The sequence below is a fragment of the Trifolium pratense genome, linkage group LG6, assembly GCF_020283565.1.
Source record: "Trifolium pratense cultivar HEN17-A07 linkage group LG6, ARS_RC_1.1, whole genome shotgun sequence".
In the NCBI taxonomy this organism is placed as follows: Eukaryota; Viridiplantae; Streptophyta; class Magnoliopsida; order Fabales; family Fabaceae; genus Trifolium; species Trifolium pratense.
Genome location: NC_060064.1, coordinates 40,020,719 through 40,035,575, shown reverse-complemented (window position 1 = coordinate 40,035,575; position 14,857 = coordinate 40,020,719). Strand labels below are relative to the sequence as shown.

The 14,857-nt window shown below is 32.6% G+C and overlaps 1 protein-coding gene across 2 annotated transcripts; it reads left to right on the top strand.

The window, feature by feature from the left end:
- The first annotated feature begins 2,911 nt into the window (after window positions 1–2,911).
- On the top strand, window positions 2,912–7,162 carry LOC123889364 (probable UDP-arabinopyranose mutase 5). 2 transcript variants are annotated; one of them, XM_045938666.1, is made up of 3 exons: window positions 2,912–3,363; window positions 5,105–5,234; window positions 5,870–7,162. In XM_045938666.1, exons 1-3 carry the CDS (start codon window positions 3,250–3,252, stop codon window positions 6,901–6,903), a joined length of 1,278 nt encoding a protein of 425 aa, XP_045794622.1. In that variant the 5' UTR covers window positions 2,912–3,249; the 3' UTR covers window positions 6,904–7,162. The 2 variants fall into 2 exon arrangements, with proteins under 2 accessions (XP_045794622.1, XP_045794621.1); XM_045938665.1 differs by having other exon boundaries at window positions 5,725–7,162.
- Window positions 7,163–14,857: the final 7,695 nt, after the last annotated feature.

Below are 14,857 nucleotides of genomic sequence, written 5' to 3'. Positions count from 1 at the left end.
CGCTAGATTTTGTCTAATATAGAGAAATTTGGGTAGTATGCATGAGATCCTAAATTCAATCATATTTTTCACTATAAATAACAAAAATATGTTAGATGCACTTTTGGCACCCTATTTTTAAAAAATGAAGTTTTTTCTCGTATTTTATTTTTTTTAAAAAAAAAATCCAACTATTTTGTCACCCAATTTAAAAAATTTATGAGTTTTGGTCACTCATCCCTCTTTAAAATCAATTTTGCTGACACAGTCTTTCATTAAAGACGTGGCATAATGTATGTGGACGAATTTGATATATATGTCGTTATTAATTTATTTTATTCAATAATTATTATTTTATAAAGTCATTTAATTATTAAAATAATCCCACCGTTCTTTTTTATTTCTCGTTTTAGGAAAAAAAATAATTAAGAAAATGTGTTTTTGCACCGTATATTCATATTATATCCTAATTTTAGTCCACAATAATTTTTTCCCACAAACTTTCTCTTTCCAATAAATTTAATACCTACTACTAATATATTAAAATCGATTACAATCAAAACTTTAGGAATCAACACCGTCACAAATCATTTCTCAAATCATTTCTCTTATTCCAAAGCTTGACAACAACTATGGGGTATATGGATTGGACAAATCCAATCGATCCGGCCAAATCCACCAAATCTAATCTAAAACGTAGGTTGGTTTGGGTCATCGAGCGGATATGAATTTCAAAATGAAAAATCCATAAAAAAAATAAAATTGGGTTTCGGGAAAAACCAGACTCGTACCCAAAGAACTCACTGACCCACTATTCTCTCAACTACTCCCCCACTATTTGATACATTATTCCTATGACATAACTATATATAAGACATCATAACATCGGGGAGAGATATGTTTTATATTCATCAACTATGATGCATTGGTAGTCCATTTGAGGGAGAGTACTGGTATCGGGTACGTACCCGTATCAGTATCGGGTAAATACCTGTACCTTAATTTTTGCCCATAAGTGTATGTTAGTTTTTCTAAAAATATCGTCCCCAGTATCAGTACCTGTATCGGGTACCAGTATCGTACTCGCACCTAGGCAACATAGTTCATCAAATACACATATTTCATAAAACAACACCGAAACGAACATTTGGTGTCTACCTCGGAGCTCGAACCCATAACCACAATGTTAAGAACTTTTAAAATAGTGAAAATAAGTTTTTTTTTTTAAGAAAAAAAATATATGATGATGATATTATCATTTTATGATACTAAAAAATAGTGAAAATAGGTTACACTATTTTTTAAGAAAAAAATAATGTTGAGTTATTTTTATGAAAAATTATAATGATTCATCATTTAGTCATTTAATTGTAAAAAAATAAATTGGATAACTCACTCATCAATGCTCCTAACAACAAAAGAAGATAGATAGGAATGCTTTAGATATTTTAAAAAGGATGATGTTAAATGTCACGACATAATATTCCACGAAATTATTTTAAAAAAGTTGAGAGGCGAAATTGTTTTTTTTTTTTTTTTTACGCGGATGAAATTTATTGATGAGTACAAATTTAAAGATAAATTTATTTATTTACTTCGACTAAATGTCTTATGCCAACCATTTTTACAGTGGATTACCTTCATAAACGGTCCACCTTAAATCGGTGCTTAAAATGATAAGAAGTCTTAAAAATTGTCGCCAATATTTTTTTAAAATAAAAAATTACAATTCTCCTAATTTTTACGACTAAAACTATTACATAATTGACAAAAAAAAAAGACAAAACTTAGAAACAGTTCTATACGTACTGTTCTTACTGTTTACCAATTAAAACCCTACACTTGGCTTAATTTATTCCACATCAGATTTTAATTTCAACAAAAATCACGTCGTCACCGTTACCGAAATTTTCAAAACAATCGGCGAGCAAAGCAACAAAGGCGGTGGTGACCTTTGTTCATGTCTATGAGTCTTGACACAACAGTAAAAGATGGAAACAATCGGCGAGTAAAAGATGAATTACACGATGGAAATATGGAAGAATAGTGGAACAGTGGGTTCGCTGGAAAAGTGAGGATAAGGGACTTCAATTTGACTGAGATCTGGGGAATTCCATGCCATTTGGGGATTTTGTTTAAATTCAATTTTGAAGTCAAGAAAAGATAATTGATTAGAAGGATGAGTATTATAATCAAGTTAGCCTGTTATCTTGATTATTTATTTCCTTGATTAATTTTATGTTAATAGTATTTGAGATTGAGTTTTTCTTTATTAATGTGATGATTATTAGCCTTTGTTTTTTATGAGTACCACTACCTGCAACCGAGAGAGAAAGACCAAGCTAATTAACGGAAAATAAGGGTTAAGAGAAAACGTGTGACGTGGAATATATGTTACAGGTGTTGTATTGTAATTGGGTAACAATAAAACAGGATATATGGTACGGCATATAAGTTTTGTCCAAAAAAAAATATAGGTTACATTTTTTCCCCTTGTTTTAATCAAACCAATTACAATTAAGTTATTATTTTAAATTTAACTATTAACGTATGGATTTCGTAAAAAAAGAAAAAACTGTTTTTTTTTACCAAAAAAAAAAATGTTAAGATATAAATGACCATTAATTTAATAAATTATACTTTCAAATAATTATAAAGTACTCATCCACGTGGTTATAGAGTCGATCCATTTTAGAATTATCCTAGATTTTAGATGGTAATTTGATAATTTATGCTCCACTTAGTTGAATGGAAAGAAAGATGAAGAAAAGAAAATTACGAATTTTAACGGTCCAAATTCATCAATTAAAATTCATAATTTTCTTCCAAGTTCATTTATTAAATTCATAATTTTTTTTCCTTATTTCTTCTTTCCGCTCAACCAATCAGTGGAACAAAATATTAAGCCGGTCATGGCACATGCGGGTTAAGCGTGTGAAGAGAAAAAGTGGAACAACATATTATCGGTTTATTCTTTTTGACTGAATTATCGGTTTATTCTTGTCTCCTTACGTATTTCGTAAAAATAAAATCAATTAATACTAGTAACTTTTTGCTTTACTCAAATTGATTAAGTTTTGACAGAACAAGGAGAGGACGGAAACAACACAGAGATTCAAGGATCTTGTTCCCCCTTTTTTCTTCAAGACTAATTCTTTAATCACCATTTTCTGTGTGACAGAGAGAAAATAGCTACCAATTTATTATTTTTTGTTTTGTTTTTTACTTTTTATACAAGCGAGTTTAGTTTTTTAATTAATTAATGAATGAATGAAAACACCGCCATCACTTGTTTCTCTTACCATTGACTCAGCCGTCCTTAATCTCTCCGACATCTCCGATCTCTCTCCCATCCCTGATCACATCCTCCTTGATCTCTTCTTGGTATTCTTTTTATCTCTCCCCTCTCTCTCTCTCTCTTTCTCAAATTTCATAGATACACTTAGTTGCTACTAAGGTTACCCTTTCTCAAATTTATAATTTTTTTTTAATGTAATTTATTGATACCCTTATGCTTCATATCTAGATCTATGATTACTGTTACTGCATCCATATTAGGGTTAATAATCTACTATTTCAATTACTCTTTTAGAATGGTTTTAAGTACTTTATATTGATTCTTCTTGTGATTAATTTGTTGGTAGTGTACAATGTTTCTATTTTTTTATGTTACCAAAATTGTTGCCCCAAATGTGGCTGATGTGACCTCAATTGCGTTAGCAATGCATCTGCAGAAACCATGATCTTGGTGTTAAGAGTCTCACGGTTGCAAGATGACCTGAATATATGTTTATAAAGTGTCTCACCTTACAAGCCGTTTTTGTAAGGTCGAGTTAAGCCCAAATCTCAATTCTAAGATAGTATAAGAGCATCTATATGTTTATAAGTGAGGACAATCCTCACCTTATGCCGGTTTTGTAAGGTTTAGTTAGACCCAACACTCAGGAAAGGGGTGTTTGTTTCAAGTCTAGAAATAATATACCTGGGAATATATGTGTAGATAGATATACCCATGTTTGGTACAAAGTTGGCATAAAATTATTCCTGGGTATGAAGGTTCCTTGGAATAAAATAACTTCCAATAACTTCTCTTATTCCCATGATTTTATTCCCAAGGAAATGGGTGGGAAAGAAAAGTTCCCATGAAAATGGGAATACATTTTAAATAATTGCTTGTAACTTCTCTTTTTCCCATGTTTATCAATAATAATTCCTAGGAATGTAGTTAACATAAGCCAAAACATAATTTTTTTAAAATACCTGGGAATTTTATTCCTATTATTATTTCCTGGGAATATTATTCCTGGGAATAAAATTAACAACCTTGAAACAAACACCCGGTAAGAGTTGGGTCGCAGATCACGGCCGTAGAAAAACATGATGTTGCAGTCTTAGATAGTAGTTGGATTTTTTTTATTTTTTTTTTAATTTTTAAAACCGGGTTGTGTAGCTGCGAGCTCTTTGTTTCTATAGTTTATTTCTTTTGGTATATTGATAGGAATCCGAACTCAAAATAAACAGAAATTTTATTATTAATGGAACAAACAAGAAATATTTTCTGTAAGGCCAGAGTGAAGCTCCTTAGAGATGAGATAATTCTCGTTCTGCCCAACCCAAAATGTTCCTAACCGAAACGATATACTCTTTCTATTTGTATCCTTCATGTAATTGTCGTTCCCCTCTAACAAACTAGCAACATCAGGAAATGTAACCAACTCCCCCCTATTCAGCACATTCCCTGCGCTTAGGTCCAATAGCCGGACCCTAACATATATTGTATTTGAAAATAACCAAGACTTGTGTCAAATAAAATATCAAACAATACTCGTTTATTTTTTTTATGGGTTTCAATCGATAGTTATGTGGTGCCATCTTTTGTGCTTTTTCTCTTGGGCCATCAAATTTTCAATTTTGCTTTTTGCTTTTTGCTTTTCCCTTGTTGCTGTAAACATTTATTTGACCCTATCTGATCACATAAGTAAGGCCTGTTGACAACTTTTCAGCAGCCATAGAATTTGGCCTTGTCATGATTCATAATTTGGAGTTGATATATTGTAGATCTTGTTTCAATCCTTTTTTCTTTTTGTGGTGGTCATTTCATAATTTTTTATTTTTACATGTGCAGAGAATATTGAAAGCCGGAAAGCTGAACGAAAAAGTTCTGAAACTGTTTATTGCAACTGGTAAGGAGGAAGTCATCTCACTTGTTCAGGCACTGAATATCCGACATATTGTGACCCCTGTGCTTCCTACCAGTGAGTTATTTTAAAATTTTATTTTGTATTTATGGAGTAAATAGTCATTTTATTCCTTGAAATTATATGAGTCAGTCAACTTGTCCCTCAAATTTGTGAAATCCCAATTTTTAGTCCCTTAAGTTAAAAAATATCTATTAATTTAGTCTCTGTCAAAATACTTCTTTTGTAAACATTCATCAAAACAAAATAAAATACATACATATTTACTTAAATAGTCTTTTGCTGCATCATAACAAGCATACATGATACATGTATAGAACCTTTAAAATTGTAGGGCAAAATTTGAGATTAAGTTCAAATTTGAGAAAATGACTAAATTGATCGATATTTTTCAATTAAAGGGACTTGCTATTTTGCAAATTTGAGGGTCTATATTGACCAACCTTTACAATTTGTATGACTAAAATACCTATTTACTTTGTGACAATGGTATTTATTCCTGTTGTGACAAACATCTCTTTTCTGACCTTTCTAAATCATCAATCAGGATGTTCTGAGAAATTCTAAGATTGAAACTATTGTCAAAAGTTTGAATCCAGCTCATCAGTTTTAAGTTAAGGAGACCTATCTAGTCTTTCAGTTTGTGAAATATTCTGTATTATATTATATTATACCTCAGAAGATGTCTCAAGTAATTATCAACGACAATGAAGTTGACATTGTGATCGGTGCCCTGCACTCTGACCTCACAAATTTTATGACTGAATGGAAGCCGGTGTTCTCCCGTTTCCACCTGATAATAGTCAAAGATCCTGACCTCAAGGAAGATCTCAAAATTCCTGAAGGATTTAGCGCAGATGTCTATACAAAGTCTGAAATTGAGCGGGTGGTGGGTTCCTCCACTGCCATTCGCTTCTCTGGCTACGCTTGTAGATATTTTGGCTTTCTAGTTTCAAAGAAGAAGTATGTTGTCTGTATTGATGATGATTGTGTTCCAGCAAAAGATGACGCGGGGATTTTAGTGGATGCCGTGGCTCAGCATATTGTGAACCTCAAGACTCCTGCCACCCCTTTCTTCTTTAACACACTATATGATCCATTCCGTAAGGGTGCAGATTTTGTTCGCGGCTACCCATTTAGCCTTCGAAATGGAGTTGATTGTGCTCTGTCGTGTGGACTATGGCTCAATCTGGCAGACCTTGATGCACCAACCCAGGCTCTCAAGCCGTCACAAAGGAATTCCCGATATGTGGATGCAGTTCTGACTGTTCCTGTGAGAGCCATGTTGCCAGTGAGTGGAATCAACATTGCCTTTAACCGAGAATTAGTTGGCCCGGCATTGGTCCCAGCTTTGGTGTTGGCAGGAGAAGGAAAACTCAGGTGGGAAACTGTGGAAGATATATGGTGTGGATTGTGTGTGAAAGCTATATGTGACCACCTATCCCTTGGTGTGAAAAGTGGGTTGCCATATGTTTCCAGAGCCGAAAGAGGCAATGCCATAGAAAGCTTGAAGAAAGAATGGAAAGGGGTGAAATTAATGGAGGAAGTTGTTCCTTTCTTTCAGTCTGTAAGGTTGCCACAATCAGCTACCACAACAGAGGACTGCGTGATCGAGATGGCCAAAGCAGTGAAGGAACAACTCGGGAAGGTTGATCCTATGTTTTCGCAAGCCGCTGCTGCTATGGAAGAGTGGGTCAAGCTCTGGAAGTCAGTTGGATCTGCTTGAAGCTCTTGAACTATTGGTTGCATGGTGCGGATTTCTTTATTTTATTTTAATTAAACTAAGTAACATATGCTTTATATGTAGTCTACTAAGATTACTTTTTACCTACCTGGCTGAGTTAGATTGAAGGAAGAATAAAATAGTACTTATGTGGTTTTGTGATAATTGAATAAATGTTATCTTGACTTACCAATTGGTATTTGAACAAAATTCCACAGTCTGCTAATTTTAGCTCAGCTTCATATGCTAATTTTAGCTCAGCTTCATATGCTAATTTTAGCTCTGCCAATTGCATGTAATTTTCGACCTGTTTTCATCCTTTTGATCTCTTCTTTTGTTTTACATGATGAGGTGAATGATGATTCCGTCTCTTTTGTTTCCATTCAATAAATATCTCGGGTTAAAAAAAAAGGAAATAAATGCTTACCACCAATGACAAGGGAACACTTTTAAGAACATGAAGTGCTTATGCAAACTAGATTCACAATTGTTCTCTATAGCTGCCATTGTTTTAATGTTTATTATTTGTGATTTTGTTTAGAATATCACTATATAAATATAATGCAAATGACATCTTTGGTTTTGATTACATGATGTTCCTTTGTAGCAAGTAGTGGTGGGATGGCATGGAGGTTTGAATCCTTGCCATCTTGTTCGTGTATTTGATATAGGAAGTTTCTAGTGATTGTACTTAAGTTGGTTCCTTCTTATACTCTTCATGCTCTTCGGTTTTACAATATACTTTTTCATCATGGTATTACAAGCTGCAAATACAATTAGAGGAGGCTAACAATGTGGGATTTAGGAGTTGCTTAGAATAGCTTATTTAAAACTTTTATGGCATAAGCATTTTTTTTATTTTTTATTTTTTACATAATGACAGCATGTTTCCCACAGGAAAATATCTAATCCCGAGTCCCACCGGTGGGAAAACTCCAGTCAGATCCACACAAGCATGTTTCCCACCTACCCATCCATACACCAAAACATTTGCTAGACGAAGTGTCGATTTTCCTTCTTGTAGGTCAGTCAAGAAATTCACTGGTGCCTCTTTGTTCACGGAAATTCCGGCACGCCTAAAAATATCAAAAAACACATCTCTGACTAAGTCATGTCTGTGTTTGAAGCTTGGGAGCTCCCTACAATGAACTGCATGTTTACCAAAAGTGTCAAGACACACTTTATGACAAATCGAACAAACTTCATACTTAGAAAATAATAGAATCATTAGGCGGTAAACTTAACTTAAAGCCAAGTTTAAGTCAGACACCTTAAAAATTGTGAAAAGTGCCACGAGTCTACACTAGGGGTGCAAAAATTAAACCAAACCAAATCAATGATCCTACCAATTTAAAATTCAATCTACATTAATTAAATTGGTTCCATTTTTTCTATGTTCAGGTCTAAACCAAATTAAATCAACCAAATTTTTGTACCAAAGAAAAAAAAAATCAACCAAATTCGACGTACAAGTTTAATGCCACTCATAATCAATCGTCCCATACACTACCAGATTATGGAGAAACTCTTCTCTAGGCACATACACAACACATCAAACTTGGGCACAACAAATAACAATAGAACGCATGTCATTTAAATTAAAATATATAAAAAACAAATGAATTATGAGCCCTTTTCTCTCTCCTTCGATTTTTCCTTTTTTTTTTAAATGGCTTTTTCTCTCCTTCGATTGACTCTCTCTCTTCAAACTCACTTCTTCCATTGCCATGCTTCATTGCCTGAATCTCAACAATTTACAATGAATGTTAAAAAATATAGACATTAAGTTCTAAGCAATTATTCACTATATTCCAAAGGTTGGTTGGTTTTATTTAAATTATGAAACTAAAGCTTTAGAGACCCGTAACTCTTGCATCACTACTTACCCATGCTTGAAGACCGTTGCAACTCAGCAAGGATCACAACGTAAACCCATAGTGCCTCCTACCAAGTCCCAAAAATGGATGTATATGAAGGTTTGGGTATGGGTGAATAGTCATGACAACAAGTCCCAGATGAGATCGATCCGCCTCCACAAGTCCGATTAATATTTTTCGGGGGATAAACAACACCAAATTCAACCATCTGCCACAAAGCACGAGCTTTTTGCAGCAGCAGCAACTCCGATGAAATTGCGGCAAAGTAGGGAGGAGGATTTGCGGAAACGATTGACAGAGAAAGAGGCTCATAATCGATATTTTATTTATTTTTTATCTAATTTAATTCAAATGACACGTGTCATATTTTTATTTGTTGTGCCCAAATTTGATGTGTTGTGTACGTGCCTAAAGAAGAGTTTCTCTACTCCTATGTTCCTTTGTAAGTGTCTTTTAACGTCGGATTCAATGTTTCTATTTAACAGTTGGTTTGACATTTTAAGAGTACGATTTGTCACTTATACCCTTTGTCAATTACTCTTATTTTTTTCAATAAAACTAATTATCTTAAAAAGACTCTTCTAAACATACAAAGTGTTGTATTCGTAATATATTTTATTATCTTTTTCATTTATTTCACTTTATATTAGTAATATCTATTTACAAATATATTAAAATCGATTACCAGCAAAGTTACTAATTTATCTTTATTATTTTTAACCACGTTGCAAGTTTTATATCATTCACTGTAATTTCACTAAAAATAATATATATATATATATATATATATATATATATATATATATATATATATATATATATATATATATATATATATATATATATATATAGGGGTTTTCTAACTTAGACCCTAGTTAGGTCTAAGTTAGCAAGGTGCACCTTTTCAATTGGACCAAAATACCCATTCTTTTAATTTTTGAAAGAATAGAGCAACAGGGGCATTTCTGTAATTTTCTGCAATTTTGCCAACCATATACACGCGCCCCACCTTCTTAAACCATTAATAGACGCGGATCCAGTGTCGCGCGCGTACCGAAGGACCATGGTTACAGACCGTTGATTTCCATCAGACAGCCAAGATCTGATCTCATCAAGACTGTCTGATCAATCAGACAGCCCAGATCATCCTGATCCATCAGATTCAAGCGCCTGCGTCACACTGGATTACAACCTGGAGAGAGAAAAATTTGCTTTTTAAAAGTAGGACACGTGTCACACAATGGTTGGCTGGGCGTGATTTTTGTTCATTTTTTACTTTGAACTCAACTATTTCGTTGTAAATTAATTTTTTATTTTTATACCAAAATTCATAATTTTTTTTTCTACAAATAGAGACTTGGTTCGTTTGATTTGGACACCGAAAAAAAAACGCAATTTTTCACTACCTTAATCTCATTTATTGTTTACTAAATACGTTACTTGTGTGTTGTAATTTAACACGCACCACTCAACCAACTCACTGAAACCATTATACCAGGAAAATAGTAGATAATATTCTGGAACTTTTGGTATATTTTATGAAATTTTTGGAGACCTGAAACTATTTTTAGTTAATTAAATGAGATAAAACGGTAATAAAAAACTAATGTTTGCTTCTGAAACCATTTTACTGGTAGAATGGTTGCACATAGTTGTATTCTGAAACCATTTTACTGGTAGAATGGTTTCAATGAGTAATTTATTAATTGTGTTTGCTTCTGAAACCATTTATCTGGTACAATGGTTTCAGAGAGTTGTAATCTGAAACCATTTTGCTGGTAGAATGGTTTCAGTAAGTTGATTATTAGTTATTTGCTTCTGAAACCATTTAGCTTGTAGAATGGTTGCACATAGTTGCATTCTGAAACCATTTTACTGGTAGAATGGTTTCAGTGAGTAATTTATTAATTGTGTTTGCTTCTGAAACCATTTATCTGGTACAATGGTTTCAGAGAGTTGTAATCTGAAACCATTTTGCTGGTAGAATGGTTTCAGTAAGTTGATTATTAGTTATTTGCTTCTGAAACCATTTAGCTTGTAGAATGGTTGCACATAGTTGCATTCTGAAACCATTTTACTGGTAGAATGGTTTCAGTGAGTAATTTATTAATTGTGTTTGCTTCTGAAACCATTTATCTGGTACAATGGTTTCAGAGAGTTGTAATCTGAAACCATTTTGCTGGTAGAATGGTTTCAGTAAGTTGATTATTAGTTATTTGCTTCTGAAACCATTTAGCTTGTAGAATGGTTGCACATAGTTGCATTCTGAAACCATTTTACTGGTAGAATGGTTTCAGTGAGTAATTTATTAATTGTGTTTGCTTCTGAAACCATTTATCTGGTACAATGGTTTCAGAGAGTTGTAATCTGAAACCATTTTGCTGGTAGAATGGTTTCAGTAAGTTGATTATTAGTTATTTGCTTCTGAAACCATTTAGCTTGTAGAATGGTTTCGGAGATTTGCACTCTGAAACCATTTTCCTGGTAGAATGGTTTCAGTGAGTTGATTTAAGGTAGTGAAAAATGAGATTAAGGTAGTGAAAAATTGGGTTTTTTTTTCTGTGTCCAAATCAAACGAACCAAGTCTCTATTTGTAGAGAAAAAAAAATTATGAATTTTGGTATAAAAAATAAAAAATAAAAAATTAATTTACGATGAAATAATCGAGTTTAAAGTATTAAATGAAAAAAATTAACGCAGCCAACCATTGTGTGACACGTGGCCTTATCTTTTCAAAAAGTTTTCTCTCTCCGCCCATCCTTCCACCCACGCGCGCCTGTCGGCGCGTGTGATGCACGCGCGTGATTTTTGTCCACTAACACGCTGCCACGTGTCCTGGGGGGGAAAAAAGAAGTGGGGGGCGCGTGTACTGTTGGGTAAAATTACAGAAATGCCCCTATTGCTCTATTCTTTCAAAAATTAAAAAAATGGTTATTTTTGTCCAACTCAAAAGGTGCACCTTGCTAACTTAGACCCAACTGGGTCTAAGTTAGCAGCCCCCATATATATATATATATATTATAGTTATTTTACACTAGAAAATCGAGGGTTAGTTAGGTAATTTTTATTAAATGTTGTACACTCATTTGCTAATTTACACCCACATAATTATAAATCTATATAACACAAATAAACATATGACAATCTAGGAACAAAAAATAGACAACTTGAGAAACAAACTCAATGCCGTGAGAAAAAAAAAATTTGAACCATCATAATGAAGTAGAATTAGAAACGTGAGCAATCAATGAAGTTGAATTTTTTTAAAAAAATCATTAATTAGTGAGTACTAATATTCCAGGAAGGAAGAAACGTCATTAAACTTAAACATACATACTGGTGATTAAGCAAACAGAAGCAATAACATGTCCAATAGAAACAACGCTATAGCTAGTAATACCAATGGGAAAAAAAACTATGTTACCCACCAACATTGTTATATATATATATATATATATATATATATATATATATATATATATATATATATATATGATGTATCATATGAGAATGACATTCGCCATCAGATTAAAATGGAAAGCTGAGATTAAAACATTTTTGTAAGTATGTCCCGTACACTATCACAAACCCTCAACTTCTTTCTCTTTCTTCTATTCCTTTGTCAAATCTCTCTCTACGCATTGCCGCTGTTGACCTCACAGTCTATGGCCGCCATCTGTTCCGATCATCACTCTTCACTCCCTCTGCCACCCCTTCTGTCTGCTTATCCGTCACTATTCTTCCTGTTTGTGAAATGCATTGGATTTCTTGTACCTCTTATCTCAATTCATTGGATTAAATTCAATTTTATGAAATGAGAATTTATAATATTTGTGCAGGTTTCGAGTTCAATAAGCAAATAAACCATTCCTTTATTCTACAGGTTCCAATTTCATATTTGAAACAAATATTGATGGGAGTGGGAGATGTTAATATCATTATATGTTTAAGATTTGGGATTATTTGGATTTTTGTCATAGCAACAAGATGCAATTTTTTCATAGCCCAAAATTGTGAATCTGAAATGAGAAGGGAGCGATGGTCGGAACGAGATGAAGAACGCAACAGCAGAGGCGGCGAGGCGTTGGGAGAGAGATAGAGATTTGAAAGAGAGAAGTTGAGGGTTTGTGATATTCTACGGGACATACTTACAAAAATATTTTAATCTCAGCTCTCCATTTTAATCTGATGGCTATTAATCATTCTCATACAAGAATGTCATTCTCATATATATATATATATATATATATATATATATATATATATATATATATATATATATGATAAATACAAAAAAAATGATATGCTTAAAAATAAAAACAAAATAGATTATAGATTGGAACAAAACAGAACAACCTATACTCATAAAAATAGCAACAAAACATATTAATACGATTAATTCAATAATCTATTAAAAGAAAAAGAGAATAAAATCTATATTGTTATGAAATATAAGTAATAGTAATAATATATAAGTATAGAGGAGAGAAGAAGAGAAGAGAGAAAAGATAGAGATTGTATTATTCTCATCAAGATGTGTGTTTACATGACAATACAAGTCCTATTTATAGGACAATATAATGGGTCAGTGAAATGAGTCAATGCTTAATGGACATCCACCAAATTATTCATAACACTCCCCCTTGGATGTCCATCGAGGATATGCCTCGTTAAAACCTTACTAGAGAAATCCCATTGGGAAAAAATCCTAGTGAAGGAAAAAGAGTACATCATCCTTTGTGTGTGAACTGCCTCATTAAAAACCTTACCAGGAAAAACCCAGTGGGACAAAACCATGGTTAAGGGAAAAAGAGTGCAGAACATATTTATATCTCCCCCTCATAAAGACAATTATATATGAGACGAAGAAAATCAAATAATCTTATGTAGTTGTAGTAGTTGCTCAAAAGTTTTACTTGAAGTTGACTTTGTAGAGAGACTTGTCTTATCTTCTTTATCATATACTCTTCTCCAAATATGTAGTTTGTGCGACATTATCTTCATGTTGAATCGTTGCAAGAACCCTTTAGAAGAAAACTCACAAATTCTTGTATCTGATGAATCATATACTTCAACCAAATCACATTCTTGATTTATCTTCTATAGTGCTCAACTTTCCTCGTCATTTTGTTTCATGATATTGTTATTGTTGTTTGTTTCATAGATCTCCATGAGTAATTGTACTTCTTCATGTGAACATATAGTTTGTTTGTGATCTATACTTTTACGAGGATTAAACAAATTATCTGCATATCTAAAATAACAATATATATACTTGATGATATATTGACAACAAATAATAGGTCCATAATGTATTTGACCCAAATTGAACTAAAATGTGGTACTTCATGACCAATTAGTTCTTCATCATTTACTTGAACTCTAAAATATTCTTCAAATACTTATTTTGTAAGAAATGACAATATCTCAAGCTTTTAAAAAATTCATTGCCAAATATTTTCTTAAAATGAACAAATTGTCATTTTCATATTTCTCACTTGGAAATATTCAAGCATATATATTGCTCGAGTATATAAGGAGACTTAATCATGTTTATTAAGTCACCTTTCCAATAGTTTGATATATGTGTCTCACGAAAATTAAATCCTTTTGGGATTTTCATATAATTATCAAGTGAGATGATTTTCATGTAATCATCATTATTAAGTGAGCCATTCAAATACATATACTAAACTTAATCAATTATAAAGAAGTTCTGAATTCACTTCAGGTGAATACGCCTCTTGAAAATTAATGATAGACGTTTATCATTATTCTTTAATAATGAGTCAAACTTAAATATTTGTATATTTTATTTTCATCTTCAAGTGTATGGACTGCTGGTCCAACAACCTTTTGCTTTGCAAAGCTGGTTTAATATTGTATCAATTGCGTCTATCTATTTAGTCAATAATTTCATTGTCTATAATCCTTAATAGACTTTGATCTATGATCCTCATTGTCATTTATCACATATATAACGCTTTACTATGTGCAAAAAATATTGTCAACGTTGACTTCATCTTGGTTCCATCATATTTCATCCATGACATAATTTATTGAGATTTCTTTATTTTCAT

Coding starts and splice junctions, on each gene's coding strand:
- LOC123889364 (XM_045938666.1), top strand. CDS start 3,250: ATGAAAACACCGCCATCACTTGTTTCTCTTACCATTGACTCAGCCGTC. Junction 3,364..5,104: donor TCCTCCTTGATCTCTTCTTG/GTATTCTTTTTA, acceptor TTACATGTGCAG/AGAATATTGAAAGCCGGAAA. Junction 5,235..5,869: donor GACCCCTGTGCTTCCTACCA/GTGAGTTATTTT, acceptor AGATGTCTCAAG/TAATTATCAACGACAATGAA.